Source organism: Manis javanica, chromosome 13 (assembly GCF_040802235.1).
Source record: "Manis javanica isolate MJ-LG chromosome 13, MJ_LKY, whole genome shotgun sequence".
Taxonomy (NCBI): Eukaryota; Metazoa; Chordata; class Mammalia; order Pholidota; family Manidae; genus Manis; species Manis javanica.
In genome coordinates, this window is record NC_133168.1 from 48355447 (window position 1) to 48373999 (window position 18553).

General features: G+C 35.6%; 1 protein-coding gene across 12 annotated transcripts in view; it reads right to left on the reverse strand.

The window, feature by feature from the left end:
* Positions 1–18553, reverse strand: part of PTPRK (protein tyrosine phosphatase receptor type K) — a 552018-nt gene that overhangs the window by 353357 nt on the left and 180108 nt on the right. For 10 of the 12 annotated variants that reach the window (XM_073219587.1, XM_073219589.1, XM_073219588.1 and 7 more), the window contains exon 3: positions 4173–4444. The exons of the other annotated variants lie outside the window; for them this stretch is intronic. In XM_073219587.1, the coding sequence (XP_073075688.1) occupies positions 4173–4444 (272 nt within the window). The remainder of the gene's footprint in view (positions 1–4172; positions 4445–18553) is intronic. 12 annotated transcript variants of the gene reach the window in all.

Consider the following 18553-nt stretch of genomic DNA (forward strand, 5'->3'; position numbering starts at 1 on the left):
GAAAGGTACAAAATCAATATAGAGAAACCTGTTGCATTTCTGTATACTAACAGTGAACTAGCAAAAGGAGGAATCAAGAAAACAATCCCATTTACAATTGGATTGAAAAGAATAAAATGCCTAGGAACAAATGTAACCAAGGAAGTAAAGACTTGTACTGAGAAAACTATAAGACATTGATTAAAGAAACTGAAGAAGAAACAAATAAATGTAAAGATGTTCCATGCTCATGGATAGGAAGAATTAAAATTGTGAAAATGACCGTATTGCTCAAAGCAGTCTACAAATTCAATGCAGTCCCTATTAAAACACCAATGGCATTTTTCACAGAACTAGATCAACTATTCCTAAAATTTGTAATGAACCACAAAAGACCATGAATAGTCAAAACAATCTTGAGAAAGAAAAACAAAGCAGGGGGTATCACATTTCCTGATTTCAAGCTATACTAGAAAGCTATAATGATCAAAACAATATAGTACTGGCCTAAGAACAAACTCATAGATCAATGAAACAGAATAGGGAGCTCAGAAATAAATCTATGCATATATGGTCAATTAATATATGACAAAGGAGTCATGAATAGACAATGGGGTAAAGACTGTCTCTTCAATAAATGTTGGGAGAACTGGACAGTTAAAGGTGAAAAAATGAAACTGTATCACTACCTTACACCACACACAAAAATAAACTCGAATGGATCAGAGACGTAAATGTAAGATCTGAAACAATAAAACTTCTGAAAGAAAACACAGTGAACTCATGAATATCAGCAATAGTAATTCTTTTTCTGGATATGTCTCCCCCAGCAAGGGAAACAAAAGCAAAAATAACTAAGTGGGACTACATCATACTAAAAAGCTTCTGCACAGCAAAGGAAATCACCAATAAAATGAAATGGCAAGCTAGTCTATGGGAGAATATATTTCCAAATGATATACCCTATAAGGGATGAATATCCAAATATATAAAAACTAACAACTCAATGCCAAAAAAATAATAATAATCCAATTAAAGAATGGACCAAGAAGCTGACTAGACATTTTCCAAAGACATACAGGTGACCAAAAGCACATGAAAAGATGTTCAATATCACTAATCATCAGGTGACTGCAAATCAGTGAGCTAGTATCTCACACCAGTATGAATGGATACTATCCAAAAGACAAGAAATAGGAAGTGTTGGCAAGGATGTGTGGAGAAAAGGGAACCCTCTTCACTGTTGATGAGAATGTAAACTGGTGCAGCCACTATGGAAAGCAATATAGAGGTTTCTCAATAAACTGAAAATAGAACTACCATATGATCCAATAATTCCACTTCTGGGAGTTAGCCAAAGAAACCAAAATCACTGATATGAAAAGATATATACACATCTATGTTTATTACAGCATTATTTACACTTGCCAAGTTATGGAAGCAACCTAAGTGTCCATCAATAGATAAATGGATCACAAAGATGTGCTACATATACATGAGCTTACCATTTGCAATGACATGGATGGACCTAGAGGATATTGTGCTAAATTAAATAAACCAGGAAGAGAAAGAAAAATCATATATGATTTCACTTATAAATAGAGTCTTAAAAAATTTAACAAATGAAGAAAACAGAAATAGACTCATAGACACAGAGAAGAGACTGGTGGTTGCCACTGAGGAGTAGGGTGGAAGAGTGGGTGAAATAGGTGAAGGGGATAAAGAATAACAAAATTCCAACTGTAATATAAATTAGTCACAGGGATAGCAGTATAACATAGAGAATATAGTCAATAATGCTATAATGTTTTTGTATGTTGACAGATGGTAAACTACACTTACTGAGGTAATAATATCGGTAACTGTAGAACCACAATGTTGTATACCTGAAATCAGTGTGATATTGTATATCAACTATACTTCAATCTAAAAAAAGAATGAAAAAGCAGGGTTCTATCGTGGCACATGGCAATGGCTATATTTAATTTGTTTTTTATCCATAAAAATTCTACATTAAGCAATAGACAAAAGTTTTTCATGGTATTGCTTAATAGCAAAAATGCTACATCAATATATGGTTTCTGCTATGCTGGTTGTTTCTAATAACTGATGTATAAGTACAAGTAGGTATCTAAATGACAGAATCGATGAAAACATCAATCAAGTAATTTATTGAGCACTAAGCACATGAAAAAAATATTCTACTCTGTTATTTGCTCTCATTGATTGTTAAGGTTTTGCAGGTTAACGAAAAAGATGTGGAAGCAAAGTAATTAATCACTTAAGAAATGATCTGTTGCTCAAATTCCAATCTGTAACAAAGAGACATTTATCCATCTCAGTTTTAAGCATTAGTAATCTTTTTCTCTGACAAGAATTCTCTAGAAAGATCCACCAGGTTGAAACTTGTTTGGCACTTTTTGCACTGTTTGCTTAAAAACAACAGAAGTACAAGGAACCCTGGGAGTTTTGTCATGAAAAATGAACCTGAACAAGTATCATTCATTCAGTTCTAGGTACTTTAACTTTATACCCTAAGAAAATGTTACTAATACCAACTATTCAAAGACAGCTCTCACAAAAAACTAGGAAAAAGTGATTATATGAATGCCGTTTCTTAGTTATGAAGGAGAAACAGAGGTATGACTCCACAGATACATTATTTGTTGGATTTATCAAAATCTACTTCTAGGTGTTTTTGTCTATTTCAAGGAAAAACTAACAATTATTTAATGAACAATCTACATAGGTAGCAAGCAGCAGAGCTGTGTACTGGCAACCTAAATCTAGAATCTAAATTTTTAACAGTTTTGCCAGATATGTTATTTGGGCTTTAATTTCTTTTAAGGAGGCTGAATCCACTGACAGTTTTATTTTGCTGAAGCAGATCTTTTTCTTTTCACTGTTATGTTAAGTCCCAGTTACAGATGCCAGTGAAGTCAGTATAATGACAGTGTGTTGTGAGGGTGACCCAGCAATGACAGCCATCAACCCACTGTTGTCAGAGATGAGCCCATTGATCTTGCTTCCAGTGTATTAGCATTCACATACCTCCACCCGCCCCCAAACCGCATATGCAGTTCTCCCAGAGCTGTGGGCCCTGAAAAAACAGATGGCTTCTCCCAGACTGAAGAAAGGCACCCTTCTGTTCAGGAATAATGCAATCAGCTAGTATCTGATGAAAATCCATTGAAATCTGAATAAACACATAACCCTGAACAGAGCACCTTACCTGTGCAATCACACCTATGAAGTAAGAGGCTTTTAAGAAATAAACTCAAGTTAAAGCAATTAAAACAATGCCTTGCTTCCCCTCCTCACCTGCAGGAATAAGTACAAGCCTAACCTGAAGAAATAGTTCATTTTTAAAAAGCAGAAATGAAACTTGTTCTTAGCTTATAAATGACTCACTGACCATAATAAAAGACACTTTACATGAATGCATTCTCATTAAGTTCTATAATAAACTGCAAATAGGCAAGTCTTTTAAAAGTTAAAATCTCAAGATCTAACACAGAAGTGAACTTTCAAAAGTGGTAACCATGTTTCCAGGTACTAAACCTCATAGTGAGGATTATTCAACAACTCTCCAAACTAGTAAATGGATTTTTTTTTGTTAGACTATATAAAATCACTCAGATAAAACATAAAGTAGGTATTGACACTATTCACTGTATGGCTTGATTACAATTAAATCAAGCATTTCTGGAAAAAATCTGGAGATATTGGACAACTTTTTGGGTTTGCTTATTTTTAAACTCCATGTAATTGACAAAAATATAATTATTCAAAATGCCTCAGTCTCAGATTTTTCATGAAGCAGTGATTTCATGTTTATTTTCCAAATATTATTTTCAAGAAGTCAGTCAAACAATCCAGTTTGAATATTACACTCAACTCGAAAGAACTCTTTCTTCCTTAAGAGACACAGAAATGTATCTGTCAGTAAGTAGCTCTTCGCCAAACAATCAACAAATTTTATACTTAAAACTACTTTTTTCTGTATGTGGAAATATTTTCTCTACTTTGAAAGGTTTGTGCCAATGTATCCAAACATCTCCTCAAGAACAGGGTGGAGGAGGTCTAAAGAGACAATCTTCCACTCCTCTGGGCTAGTATTTACTTCTGAGTATTACATATACAGTGAGATCCAGTAACATCAAAGCATAAACCAGGAAAGCACAGAAGATTACCTGATATTCATTGGGCCAAAAGGTGCTCACTGCTAGCTCAGCCCGAAGCCAATCTCGTCCTGTGAATCCTGTCACATTCCAAATTGGATTGGCAAGAGGTCCTTTATTCACCCTAACTAGAATGTTCAAAGTGCCAGGATTCAGCCCTTTCTGACTGTATAACAGGTAACTGAAATCAATACAGTGAGTGTCATTCTCCTTCATTGTAGGCAGCTGAAGTCTGGCTTTTTCTCCAGGCTCATGATCTGAAGAGTCCACTATCATATAGGAACCTGAAATGACATTACATGTAGTAAAGCTAAATATGTGAGCAAAAGGGAATACATAATAAAAGAATACTAAAAACAATACCAATCCATTCTAAATATTAAATATAACTCAAAAAGACTGTCGTCTTCCAGAACAGAACTACAGAAAGATGTCAAAACAAGTAAGTAGCTCAACTGAATTATTAGTAGGTAACAGACATTGTTCCAAGTAAATAACATGCATTAATTAATTTACTCTCTGCAACAACCTGTTATTACTCCTGTTTTACAAATGAAGAAATTGAGGCACTATTAATAACTTACTGAATCCAGATCCTACTCTAAAAGATCTCATCTTACCAAACTAAGGTCTTTTATTATCAAACAAAAAACAAATAAAAGTAATACCTTAATTGGCCTGGCTTACAAAAAGGTGTATCTTTCCTTTTCCCTATCCATGATACTGTGGGAGATGGACTAAGAGTGCAGGCACTGGAGTCATTTATGATTTCAAATCCCAGTATTATCATTTAAACAAACTGTTTTATCTTTTGCAAAGTACTCACCACTTTGAACTTCAATTCAGGGAATAAGGACACTTTGCAGTATAAGTGTGATAACTCAAGTTATAAATGTCAAATTTCTAAAGTTGAGAATCTGACATAGATTTGCCTACTCAAACTCTGCCCACTAAGCTATCAGCTTATCACCATTGCTATTTGCCATGTGCAATTCTGTGGCAGTTCCTGTGCTCTTCTAGGGCTCAATTTGAAAATCACTATCGACTCCAGTACTTTCGACTTAATAAATATTCATTGTTTACCTGTCATGGAGACGCACATAACATAAAGAGGCCTAACCTCATAGCACCTAGTAGTTCCACCCTCAAACACAGTCTTTGCTTTTTGCAGGCAAAGGCCATACATATAATGCTAATGACAAAAATGGGACTTGAACATCAGCTGCTGACATCAGTCTAAGGACCTCTGCAGAAAAAGTCAGTCTTTCTTATGTCACAGTGGATTTTAACAGACACATCTCACAAAAATGTAAATATATCTGTTTATCATACTTAAGGTAGAGCACAAATTTCATTATAAAGTATTTTCCCCCGGGATGTAATTTTAACCAACATGTATGAGGTGTAGTGTTACAGAATCCAATGTTATAAGAATTACACTTAGGTCTCTCTTCCTGACAACTTGTAGAATTAATCGACCTTCTGTGCTTCCTCCCTAAAACATAGTAACTTTTACCCATGACACACTGAACACTCATTGACTACCAGTCTAACTAGCTCAATTTACTTCCCACAAGTTCAAAATATGGCAGACAAAGAGGACTTCTAGACATAAGAAACCAAAATTTCAAATCTAACCAATCTTGTTCAGTGGTAGTCTTTGGTCAGAACTTTTGTAAGATTTCATATGATAACACAATCAGTTATCAGGCCAAGTACACAATAAGCTTACTAGTGTGACAGTTGCTGATAATACTTTCACTTCATTTTTTCCAGTTCTCATCTTCTCTTATAACCTAGAATTCTTTTTATTCCTGAGTCTCACAGATTACACATTAATAGAATAAATTGGCCACATTTATTTTTGGAGAAATTATGTATTTTTTTTAACAGGATGTCCTGGATCCCAACCCAACTTATTGAAACAGAATGTTTCTATTCTTGGTTATATAATTACATTCTGATGTCCATGGCTCATTTGCCAAGATGTCTTTCAGATTTACCATAGAAGAGCAGAGCAGACCAATCATTGCTTTTAACTAGGACCAGGCTTGAGATTTTGGATAAGTTACTTAGGGTTACTGGGCCTCAACTTCTTCACAAACTGTGACCTATTTTCTCCACTGCTACACAGTGTTTTCAATGACATTTTATGGCAGTAATGAATTTAAATTATTTTATAAGTCTGCATCAATTATGGCTTCTGATTGTCAAGTTCAAAGTAGTGCACCCTAAATGACTTACAGGATTTCAAATAGCTATTGTTTTCCATTATAAAATAAACTTGGGAGTAAAATATGCTTTATCACACATTTTAATTATGTAGTGTGATATTTACCATTAAGATCATTTAGCAATTTTTAGCCAGTTGCACATTTTAAGCTATAATAATTTTCTTATTAAGGAAATGGGATGAGCAAAGTATATTAATTTGTAGGAATTACCAATTTGATAATAGGGACAACAATCACAAAATAAAAGCTTGACCAAACAATTTCAGCATTTCCAGGTCATTCTATGCAAGTTGAAATAGTTTTAAAGTGCTGATATTTCATTTCTATGCAATGTTTCTGCTAAATGGTACTCTACCAATACAGCCTAATTATTACTACATTTTCTGATTTCTATGGGATAGTACACACCTATTGCACAGCTCCAGAAAGGAAGAGCCAAGCACTAGCACCAAAAAGCCTTCTAAATCCTTCTGCCAACTGACTTTATATAGTAGCAATTTACCCTGTTGAAACTACGGAGGTAGCCACAGGTTTGACACAACCCAAACATTGAGAACACTATTCTATTCTTATCAACTTCTAAAAAGTACTTCTACAGTCTCCCAGAATAACTAACTAGCTATCAACCCCTAGAGTCAGGAAATTATACAATATGCATTTCCCTTATTCTTTACGTTCTAATTTAATTTTATTTACTATAGTTCTGACACCAGCTAACTAATCCCTCAGATTTTTAATGAGTTCAGCCCTACCTACTTGTGATTTAGCTATCTTGAGACTTAATAATGAAACATCTGTGTCACACATATATCACATACTTACTCCTAATTAATATAACTTCTTTAATGTGGCCTTATAATACTCCTTATAGTTTCTTGAGTTAGGGTTCTCAAATATATCATTTAAGACATAGGAGAAAAACTACTATGCTTACGCTCATAAAAAAAGTATAATCTTCCTGAAGAGAATTTGGCAATGAGAATCAAAAACCTTAAAAGAGAAATATACCCTCTGCTGGTGATTCCAAATCTATAAATGCATGTTAAAGATCACATATATGTACAAAGTATAGCTTTAAAAATGATGTCCATATCATCATTATGCTATTTAAAATAGAGAAAAACAGAAATACTTTAAATGTCCAAAAATAGGCAACCTGCAAAATCATAATAAATCAGTTTGATGAAAACTTATGCAGTCATTAAGAATGAGATTATTAAATAAATTTAATGGAAGATAGTCACAATATGTTAAGTAAAATAAGCAGGTTATAAATATTCTATTCATTAATGAAAAAATATATATTTATGTTAAAGATATACAATTGTATGAATGTTGGGGGAAAAACAAAAATATATAGCAAATAGTTAACTGCATTATCAGAAGGGAGCTGTAATTGTCTTTTATTGTCTTATTTTTGTCTATGTATATTCACCAAATGCTCTGCAATAAACATGCATTAGATTTGTACTTTAAAAAGAGAAAGAGTACATGAATATTATCTTCCAAGAGAAACATCAAATAAATAATGATAAATACTTAGGAAATATACACAAGTATTTTGCCTTTTAAAAATAAATCTTACTTGCATCCTACAGATTAACAGCATCTTGGCTTTCAAAAAAACCACAATACCAAAAGCAGGAACTTCTTATTTCAATTCATTAAAAAAAAAGAGAAAGAAAAGCAGTAACTATTTAGACTAAATAGTGTCTTTTACTTAAAAGAATAACCAAAGAAAACAAGTCCCATATTCATAAACACCATTATCTAATATCTGGTTGAATAAATAATTCCTTATGGATTTCATGTATTAATGAAAATTTTTCTTTGAGCTACTTCTAAGAATAACATAATAAAACAGGAAAGAGAATTAACTACAAAAAAAATAATGAATGATAAATAGGTTTCCATACTTCACCTTAAAACTCCTGTATTTATATTTATATATATATGTGTGTGTGTGTGTGTGTGTGTGTGTGTGTGTATGTATATATCCTTTAGTGTACTAACATAATATTTTTATTAAGCCAGCTCTTATTCAAAATCCATTGAATGAGCCCCATTAAAAAAACTGAAATTTCCACTTTCTGCTTAGTATCAACAACCCTCCATGATTTTGCCCCAAAGTACTTTTGCCACTTTACCTCCTGCTACTTCTTCTCACAAGTCATCTTCTTTAATCTCACAGAGTCCTCACTATTTTTTCCACATACCATGCCAGTTTTCTTCTCTGGAAGCGGCTCACCCCTTTTTATAAGAGAACCTCCCTTATCTCATACCCTAGCAGATTCTTATCCACTGCACTGTCTCAGCTCCAGCCCATGTTGAGCCCTTTGATACATAGTTTCTACCTTTCTGGTTCTTGCCCTTAATTATACACTGCCTTTGTTCAAATATTCCATAATTTATGTAGGGATCATTTATATCCCTAAGAAGAATAATGCAAAGTAAAAACTTATTCAGAGTCTAATCAAAAGAGAGAAACCACACAGAAAACATAACAGTGAAAGTATAACCTAAGAATTATTAACTATAAGAGAGTAGAAACTTTAAAGTTGTAAAGAGAACCCTATGAGTAACCACATTACCCAAGGAAGGGAAAATATGGAAAGGGGAAGAAGGTTGCTAAGAATCAGATCTCCTCCAAGAAGGTGTGGCTGCAGTCCACTGGCTGCAGAAGAAGTTTGCTGGGTAGCTCAGGGTGGAGTTGGATAAGAAGGAAACATTTTATGCAGTAGGGTACCAACGAGCCCAGGGGTGTGCTGTGTGCATGTTGAGAGGGCCACAGCAAGGGGATCACCAAACCAGGCCTGGGGCCACAAGCTCCCTGAGGGAATATATGCACTGGCCATATTACCAGACAACAGACAGATAAGTAGTGTCAGCAAGAAAAAGCTAAAATAGAAGCACAATTCAACCAAAGAAGCTCCTTGTACTGACATATTATAACCCTGTGCTAGTTACAGAAGAGAACTTCTTAAATGGTCAAGCTCCACTATCAGAGAACAGGTAATTAAAGGTGGATTTGGAGCTGCAAAGTAATGAATTGATAACTGATATAGCATCTAACAAGGGTCCTGCATATAGAATAAATTTTATAAATGCTTCTTAGTTGCTTAGTTGTATGCCTGAATGAAAGAGAAGGAAACGATGAGACTAACTCTCAGAATGTAACAACGTGTAACTGTTGAGGCAGTATCAATTTTACCTATACAGAGAGAAACTATCAGAAAACATCAAAACAACAACAAAAATAAAACAAACAATTGGAACTGGTTTATGCAGCTTCCAGACTAGAATCATTTGATAGAAGTTTATAACGTTCGGAAGTGTGCCCTTAGTATTTTTTAAGAACCACTCCTCGAGCAATGGTTCTCAAATACTTCAGTCTCAGGTCCCATTTTACACTCTTAAAAATTATTGAAGATGTCAAAGAGCTTTGTTTCTGTGAGTTCTATCTACCAATTCTGACCATCTTAGAAGTTCAAACTGAGAAATTTCAAAAACACTTATTAATTCATCTGAGAATAACAATAATAAACCCATTATGTTGACCTAAATAACGTATTTTTATTTAAATAATTGTATTAAAAAAAAAGACAGAATGAAGAGGGCAGTTTTACATGTTTGAAAGCCTCTTTAATATCTACTTAATAGAAGGCTGCTTAAATACTCATTTTTATTTCATTCAAGCTGTTGAGATATCAGACATCATGTAGCCTCTGGGATATTCTATTATACACTTATGAGAGACTGAGAGGAATAAATGAGAAAAACAACATCCTAGTGTTATTATGACAACAGTTTTGACCTCACAAATCCCTAAAAGGGCCTGGGGACCCATGGTGCTCCCTGTACTACATGCAGAGAACCACTGCATTGTGATACACAGAATTATTTTATCTTTAGGTTCTAATGAGAACATTATCAGTGCTTTTATTTATATTGAGTCTACTTTATTCATTCATTCAGTATCTGCAGGGTATAAAGATGTACTCTATGTACTCTAAGAAAAGTCTTTACAGGGATGTTGGATGTTTAGAGAATAAAAATAATTAAAGCTGAATATTTTAACACTAGTACAAAGGGAGTACTAGTAAAGGGTTCATCAGAGAAAAAGAGCCAATAGGACATATTCACACATGGAAACAGAATGAAAGAGAGTGAAAGAGATTTATTAGAAGGAAATGGGTCAAGTGATTATGGAGGTGGAGAAGTCCAAATGCAGAGAAGTGAATAGTATAGCTTCAGTTTGAATCCGAAGACTAGGTGATATTCTATTCTAATAAGAAAAGCATTTTTGTGTGTTCTGGGACCATGCTGAATAGCTATCAAAGCACCAACATGCTGTGCAAAACAGTTAGTTCTTGGCATTGAGTGATATTTTCCCAGCAGAAACAAGAACATGCCAAAAACTGTTGGTATGAAAGAGACACTGCACAGTAACATAGTTTCATGCCCAGCCAGTTTAAGAAGCAACAACCAGGATCTCTGGTTAGAGAGAATAGTGACAACCAAAATCGTGGTATGGGCCCCTAATAAGCCAGGGATTTTTTCTTTGATGTAACATTAATGTCGCTAAGCATTTCTATTGTTACTACCTTTGCACTGGAGGCAATCCCATTGCCTTCTATTTCCTATCTTTCAGCTTCTTTTTTCCTTTTTTCAAGCTTTGTCTCCTCACCCCATTTTACTGTATCTGATTCAGTGGCAATATAATATACCAAATTACTAAAACTAAGAAGCTAGAGATCAGTTTGATTTTTCCTTTCCTTCACTTTCCTCTTGTAATAATACACTGGCTATTCATATTGTCTCTACTTCCAAACTATCTCCTCAATCCATCCACTTTTCTTCTTCATAGTTTACCAAGTTCCTGTCATCTCTCAGGATAATTAGAATCACCTCCTAACAGGTTTCCTGATTTCCACACTAGCAGCCCTACAATCATTTTCTACAGGCAGCCAAATTAATTTTTTCAAAACATACAATTAATCTTTTCATATCTACACATTGCAATGAGAAGTAGATTCAACTTTTTAGCCTAACAGCTTCAATAAAATCTGGTCCTGCCTCCCTCTCTCACACTGTCTCCTAGACCTTTCTTCCCTTACTCGACATGTGCCAGATAGAGCCAGTTTCCTCCTGCTTTCAAAAACCCAAGCTTATGCCTGCCCAACAGCCTTCATACTGGTTGGCACACTCTCTCCTCAGCGGACTTATTTCCATCACTCAAGGTATCAGATCAAATGCCATCTACTGGTGAAGCATTCCTTGATCTATTAACTAACATAGTTCCTTCTAAGATTCTTTCTACTGTGGCAATTTTTGTTGTTGTTATTTCCCTCACAGCACTTGTGTTTCCTGCTCTGCATAATTATAACATTACCATAATGCTCTCATATGTACCAAATATACTACATCTATCTGTGTATCTCCCCAGCCCAAGTGCAAGTTTTTCAAGTTTAAAGATTTCTTTTTCCCCATGGCACCTAACAGTGGGATTTTATACCCACAGACTCTTGGTGAATTCAACTGAAGACAGGCAAATTTAGAGAACCTCAAACATGGTAACAGCATTATTTTTTCTAACATACATCGAAAAAGGGAAAAAAAACCATGGAACCTGAAATGACTTTAAACACGGTGCTCAATCTTCACGATTTGCCAAGAGATTCCATCACTTCAGTAAGACTGACATAGGTGCCCTCACTTTTTTCACATGATCTGTAATTCTTCAGACTTTCACATTCTAAATTTCTTAAGAAAATGCCTCTCCTAATGGAATTCACCCTCCACCTTATATAGTCTGTTTCTAAAAGAGACAATAAGGCACACATTATAAAATGCCAGATTAGAGAAAGTAAATTTGTCCCTCAAACTCCAATACAAAAGGACTGAACTTGAATCTTCGTAGGATTCTATTTCCAACAAATAAAGTCTCTCTAAAATGTCCCTTCTGTTGTCTTGGCAAAACATAAACCTGCTTCATACACATTCTGCAAGGATAAAATATCTCATAATCCCCGAGTAAGGGCTTTGTACTTGTTCTAGGTGGCCAACTGACACTTAAAAATAGAAAAATATCTTGATTTCAGAGAATACATTCTAAAACTTTCAGACAACACAAACCACTAAAAGGTAGGTTTTAGGTAAAATTAGCACAGAGTTTGCCTGCTACATGTTAAGGTTTAAAACTGGGCCAAACATTGTACCATGATCTACCTTCTTCCCCTACAACATTTTAGAAGGCAAAGCATGAATCTTATTGGCTCTTACTTTGACCACCAAAATATTCATTTCATCTGTATGACACAGAAAACCTGTGCAAAGTGATTATTAAAAGTGTTAATTAATATCATCTGCTTCCTCTTTAGAAGAGGTTAATTTAAAAATCCATTGCGCTTTTTTCTCCAGGGTCTTTTAGGACTCCAGTTTTCCCTACCTCCTACCCATCAATTTAACTTCTACCTTGGGCAAAATAATTGCCCTTTCTCTGTCTTAGATTCCTTACTTTGAAATCCCAAAACCTCTGAGGTTGGCTGTCAGGATTAACTGAGATTGTCTACATGATGTGCTAAAGCGTGCTGATTGGGTAGGTTTTTAACATTCTGTTCTATATTCATTCCTTTCTCTATCAAATAGTAGAGAATCAAACCAAAAAATGTATGAAAAGAACATTTTCAAAGATAAAAAAAATGAAATGACAGTGTTGAAGAGTAGTGTACCTAAGACCTTCCAGTTCAGTGGCACTGTGGCACTTGAACCTTTCTCAACCCTTGTCTTTCCAATCCTGCCTAACCCCGACATCCCCATACATTAACCCTCCCACCTTGCTCTTTCCTTCCTATCCCTTTCTAACCCCCTTTCTTGCTCTTTCTTTCTTTGAAATCTGATGTGTATATAGAATACTCTCCCCAGAAACACACACACACACATTTACTGACAATTTAATTGTAAAGGATTCATAGATCTAAGTTGAAGTTCTCCTGTTCTAAGATGTGTCCAATTTCTGAATCCTAGTACTGCACCCCTGGCTCTCTAACCCACATAGCTTTTACATTATGTGGAACTGAAATGCTTTGAGAAGCAGTTGCTAGAATGAAAAGCCACTTAAGAAAGAATAATCAGAGTTGCATTTCCCCAGAAGGCAAGAGAATCTTTGTCCTGTAGCCAATTTTGTAATCATCACTCATCTTTCCAAAGGAGCCAATATTTAAAAGAACAATGAAAGATAAGAAAGAGAAGGAAATACAGCCTACAGCTTCTGGAAACTGCTTCAGAGCTAAATACCATACCAAAAATCCCACCCTGCTGTCTGGATATACAATAACCTTGTGAACAATGGAAAGCCAGGGCAGTAGAGAATGAGTGTACAGTGCTTCCATATTGCCATATAAACAGATATTCCCAAAATCAAAACACTCAGTAGTCACAGTATATCTGAAGGCACCAAAAATCTATTTTAATATACTAGAAGAACCGGGGTCTCTTTGATTCAAAATTAATAACAAGAGACAACTATTCCTGAATAATTAATGGGAAGTAATGATCAATTAGAGAAGAAATCATGTTGAGCAAAATCCAACTGCATTCTCACATTCAAGAATAATCAGGCTACAGGAGCTGTTCAACTAAGAACCAAGGAAGTTGCTTCATTTATCATACTCTAAGGACCAGGAGTATTCCTTATAATAGAATGAATACAATAACTACACTGACTACAATAGAAGACACTTCATAAAAGATTCAAAAGGAAGGAATAATACATATTCCACCATCATCCAAATGAAAGCATATTTCTATCTATAGAATGGCTAAGATTTCAAGCTTTGAGGTCAGAGACCTGATTCTGCATCCTGGCTCTGACACTGCCCATCCCAGTCATCCATCTCTCCTCTACTACTGTACTGATGAAATCCGAGGCTCAGAAAACATAAGTGTTTTAGATATAATAAAAGCACTGTTTGAGTGGATTGTTGTTGAGTCTACAAAAATGGGAAATGGCCAAGGAAAAATATCTTTTTACTGTTCTTATTGACAAAGTATTATCTAAACCAAAAATCTGTCTGCTTGTTTTTGAAAACAGTGCCTGCCTGAGAAGCCTAACACAAACAAAGAAAAAGAAAAGCAAAAGGGAAGGAAAGCATAAAATATGGAGGAAAAAGTAAGAAATTAATTATAGAGAAAGGAGGAAAAGAGTCTAAGGGAGAAGAGAGAAAGAGAAGAAGCAAACTGTTAAGATCTAGAAAGTCAGGTGAAAAGAGGAAGAACAGGGTGGTAGAGAAAATAGGGTTATATTTATTTTCTGTCTCCCAAAGTAGCTTCATAAGCTATCCAAATATCATAAATGACACTGAGGTCCCAGAAAATATAAAAGCCAAAGAGTAATGGTATCATCTCCTCCCATGATGATTAATCTTCTGTAATTCAACAATATTATATAAAATTAAAACAAAAAACACCTGAGACCCATCTGAAGTCTCCTGAACCTACATTAAGATAGCTCTAGTGGTTCCCAATACTACAGCAAAGTATAAAACGGAATCATACCACTCTTCTCTAAGATAAGCTACTCCACTCCAGCCCTGCCAATCCAGCTGTTACTTAAAAAATCACCAAACACACCTGGTTAATTGTGAAATAGCATCTTGGCCAACGATGAGGAAAGGGACTACATGCAAATACTTCTCTGTTAGCGTACAATTAATTCAACTTCCTCTTAGCAAATACAGTCACTCAAGGATTTAAATAAAACATTCCTTTTAAACATAACCAAAAAAGCTGCATGATGCAAGTGACCTCCATTCCAACAGCTCTCTTTCTGCCCTGAGAGCGACTGAGGATTGTGCTTCAATGTTTTCATAAATGCTGATTTAAGGCCCAATGGGTGAACACAAACACTGAGAAACTGTAGAGTTTCAGTTCCCACACTGCCTTTTTAAAGCTTTCCCCTGGGGTGTACTATAGAAGTTAAAATAGAAAATAGTTTCAGCCAAAGAAACAGTGGGAACTCTGACCAACAACTCAGTGTAGGTGTTTCTCCACCTTCTCTCAAAGGGTGAGTAGCTATTTTGTATGGAAGGGAAGCGGGAACTTGAAAATTTTCAAAAACGTGACTTTCAGATCTTCCAGTCTACTATTGAGATGCACTTTCAGGATTTCAGTAATATTCATAAGATAAATGGAAAAATGCATAAGCATACAGAACAGGATCAAATCTCTCTCCCTTGAGAATAACTAGAAGCAAGGACATGTCTCCAAGATTTTTTTTTCTTCTAACTTTAATATTATCAAGTAACATCCTAAGAATTCTTTACATTACTTTAAAAAAAAAAGCAACTATTTTCAAATGATCCTACAAGCAGTGTCTAAACTCTGCAAGCACCACAAAATGGCAGTAATTACTCCAATCACAGTGACATAAATCTACTAGATGAAACAGAAACACAAGTTCTATTGTTGAACAGAACTTGAATATAGGTTGAAGCAATCAACTGCATGCCCAGACATAGATAAGACCATACATTCCATTTGGTACTCAAAATCATCACAAGTCTGATCCATATTAACCTTGCAATGCTTATTTGCCATGAGTCACCAGCATGAACTAAGTTCACAATTCATAATGGTGCAGCATGCATTTTTGCCTTGTTCATCCCCCCTTTTTTGCTTAGAAGGCAATATTTTCTTTTTCTCCCCTAGCAAGCTCAATTCCCAGCTTCTCTATGAATTCCCAGAATTAATCACAGAATTTTGTAGGTAATTCATATATTTTACATTTCCTAGCTTGTAGTGTTATAATATGTAGAATTTTCCAAACTCAGTAGTAACCCTCTCATGGGCTCTTGCCTCTCAGTATGCCTTTCTGCATAGTCATCTACATACAACAGATATTCCATTAAGAGAAATGATAATGGAGGCTAGCTTAAATATAGTAATTAATAGAACTATTTAAAACAGCAAAAGTATCTTATTTAATTCATCCAAACTTCCAATGAGAAATATACTGAATATGTAAAGTGCTAAATATTATAATATGAGGTTTAGAAAACTTAACTACCTTGCTCAAAACTCAAACCAAATCTAATACTAAAGCATTTTCTTTTGCTTCTATGTTATACTATCAAAGTAGATAGGATTTAATTTACAAAGAATTAATACAACTTCAATAATTTCAAAGTGCATGGAAAACCTAGTGAGCATGAATTTAAAGTGCTCTAACTAGTAACATTTTAGTACTTTTCCTACATGGAGCTTCTTCCACATGTATGAAGTATCACACAAATGAGCAAACTATCAACAAATGTGTATTGAAACAAAATTGTGGTAACCTCTATACAAGAGAGGTTGACTTTGAGATCATATCATGGGGAGATAGAACTTCGTCTGAAAGGTCTGAAGTCTTTCTGAGAAAATGAGGTCAGAGCTGTGATCTGAGGAATTAGAGTTATTAGCTGAAGAGAAAGGAAGATCATTACGGACAATAGAAACCACTGGTTCAAAAGACCTGGAGAAGGGCAGATATAACAAATATGAGAGATCCAAAATTTGGCTGGACAGGAGAAATGGGGGTAAATAAGGATGGAGATGCAGGAAGTAAATGGACCAAGAAGGCCTTGCAAGCGAAGAGGAGTTTTGCCTTTATCATAAATGTTATATAGAAAGACACAGAAAAGATTTCACCTGGGGAGGTGGAGGTTGTCGTCCTAAATCGGATTTATATTTTAGAAAATCACTCTGGTGACAGTGTAGAGAATAAATGGGTGATGAGGTAGTAAGTAGAGTGACTTAGGGAGAACAGTAGGAAATAGTTAGAGCATTCAGTAGGAAAAATTATATTTAAATTATGGTAGTAGATAATGGAGATGATGTGAAGCAACCAGCCAAAACATCTTAAAACCAGCAAGATTTGGTGGTGCATGAGATATGGAAGTGAAGAACAGCAGGTATCCAGAACACACAACTATAGTCCTTGCTCATATACCCACATAGACAGAGGTGTGATACACACTGGACAAAGGTTAATTTTAGGGAAAAAATCAGTTTGCTATAAACAGTAGAATCTACTGTATGGTTTTCAGCAAAAAAGAAAGTTCTTAAAGGATATAGGAAACCCAAACAATGACCAAAATACACCCCAGGACCCCTCTAGTGGAGACCCACGCTTGTACATAGCCAACTGCTCCCAGCAACACCCAGACTGGGTCCTATACTTTACAGCTTCCAGGTATCTATGTGTCTTGTCAATAGGCTTCAGCCCTGGGCAATTTCACTATGGATTCAGCAACACCGAGGAATGACAATGGAACCTTTTTGGGGAGTGAGTGTCCTGCCAATGGGTCTCAGCCCGAGACAAGTTCACTATGGGTTCAATGTGACCAAAGAAATGACAGTAGGACATTCTTGGGGTGAAAGGGTTATACCCAACTTTATTCCCATGGTGGCAGGTCAATCACTGGAATCCCGTCCACTCAGTGCAAGTCTGCGTGCAGCACGCCAGTCTCTGCCTCTGGGCCTCTCTGTCCCTGCAGCCATCTCAGTCTCTATCGTTGGCACTGCTACCACTCCAGTCTCTGCTCTCCTGCAGCCATGCAGCTGTACAGCCATGCCACCCTGTCACCCAGAGCACTGAGCAGAGCTTTTTATACAGAGTCAGCAATGATGTACTGCCCACACATATGCAATGAACTAGCTGACCAGGGCCAGGTGGGAATCCTAGCCATAGAACCTTCACTTTATCCACACTATGCTTCTACTCTCTTTAGAAGGATATCCTTATGATGCCTCCTTGCTGCAGTCAGTAGCTTCCTAATCAAAGTTCCTGTGGGTTGTTTGAATGGTGGGAGATTTGGTCACCTGTCAATATCTAGCTATTAAGATGGCTGAAAAATAACTATTTGACTTCTTTCTGAGTCTATGAGAACTTAAAAGGCAAAAACGTCACCAAATATAGGAAAGGCTGCCAAAAAGAATAATAAATATCATCTAAGGAAGAAGGGGCATTAATTTTGTTGAGTCATGCCAGAGAAGATGTCAAATAGGCTGTGGAGTATATGATTCTGCATCTCAGAAAAAATCTTGACTATAAACACACTTGTGAATCATCTGTATGTAAATTTCATAACGCTACTGGGTTTTTTCCTTTTTGGTAAA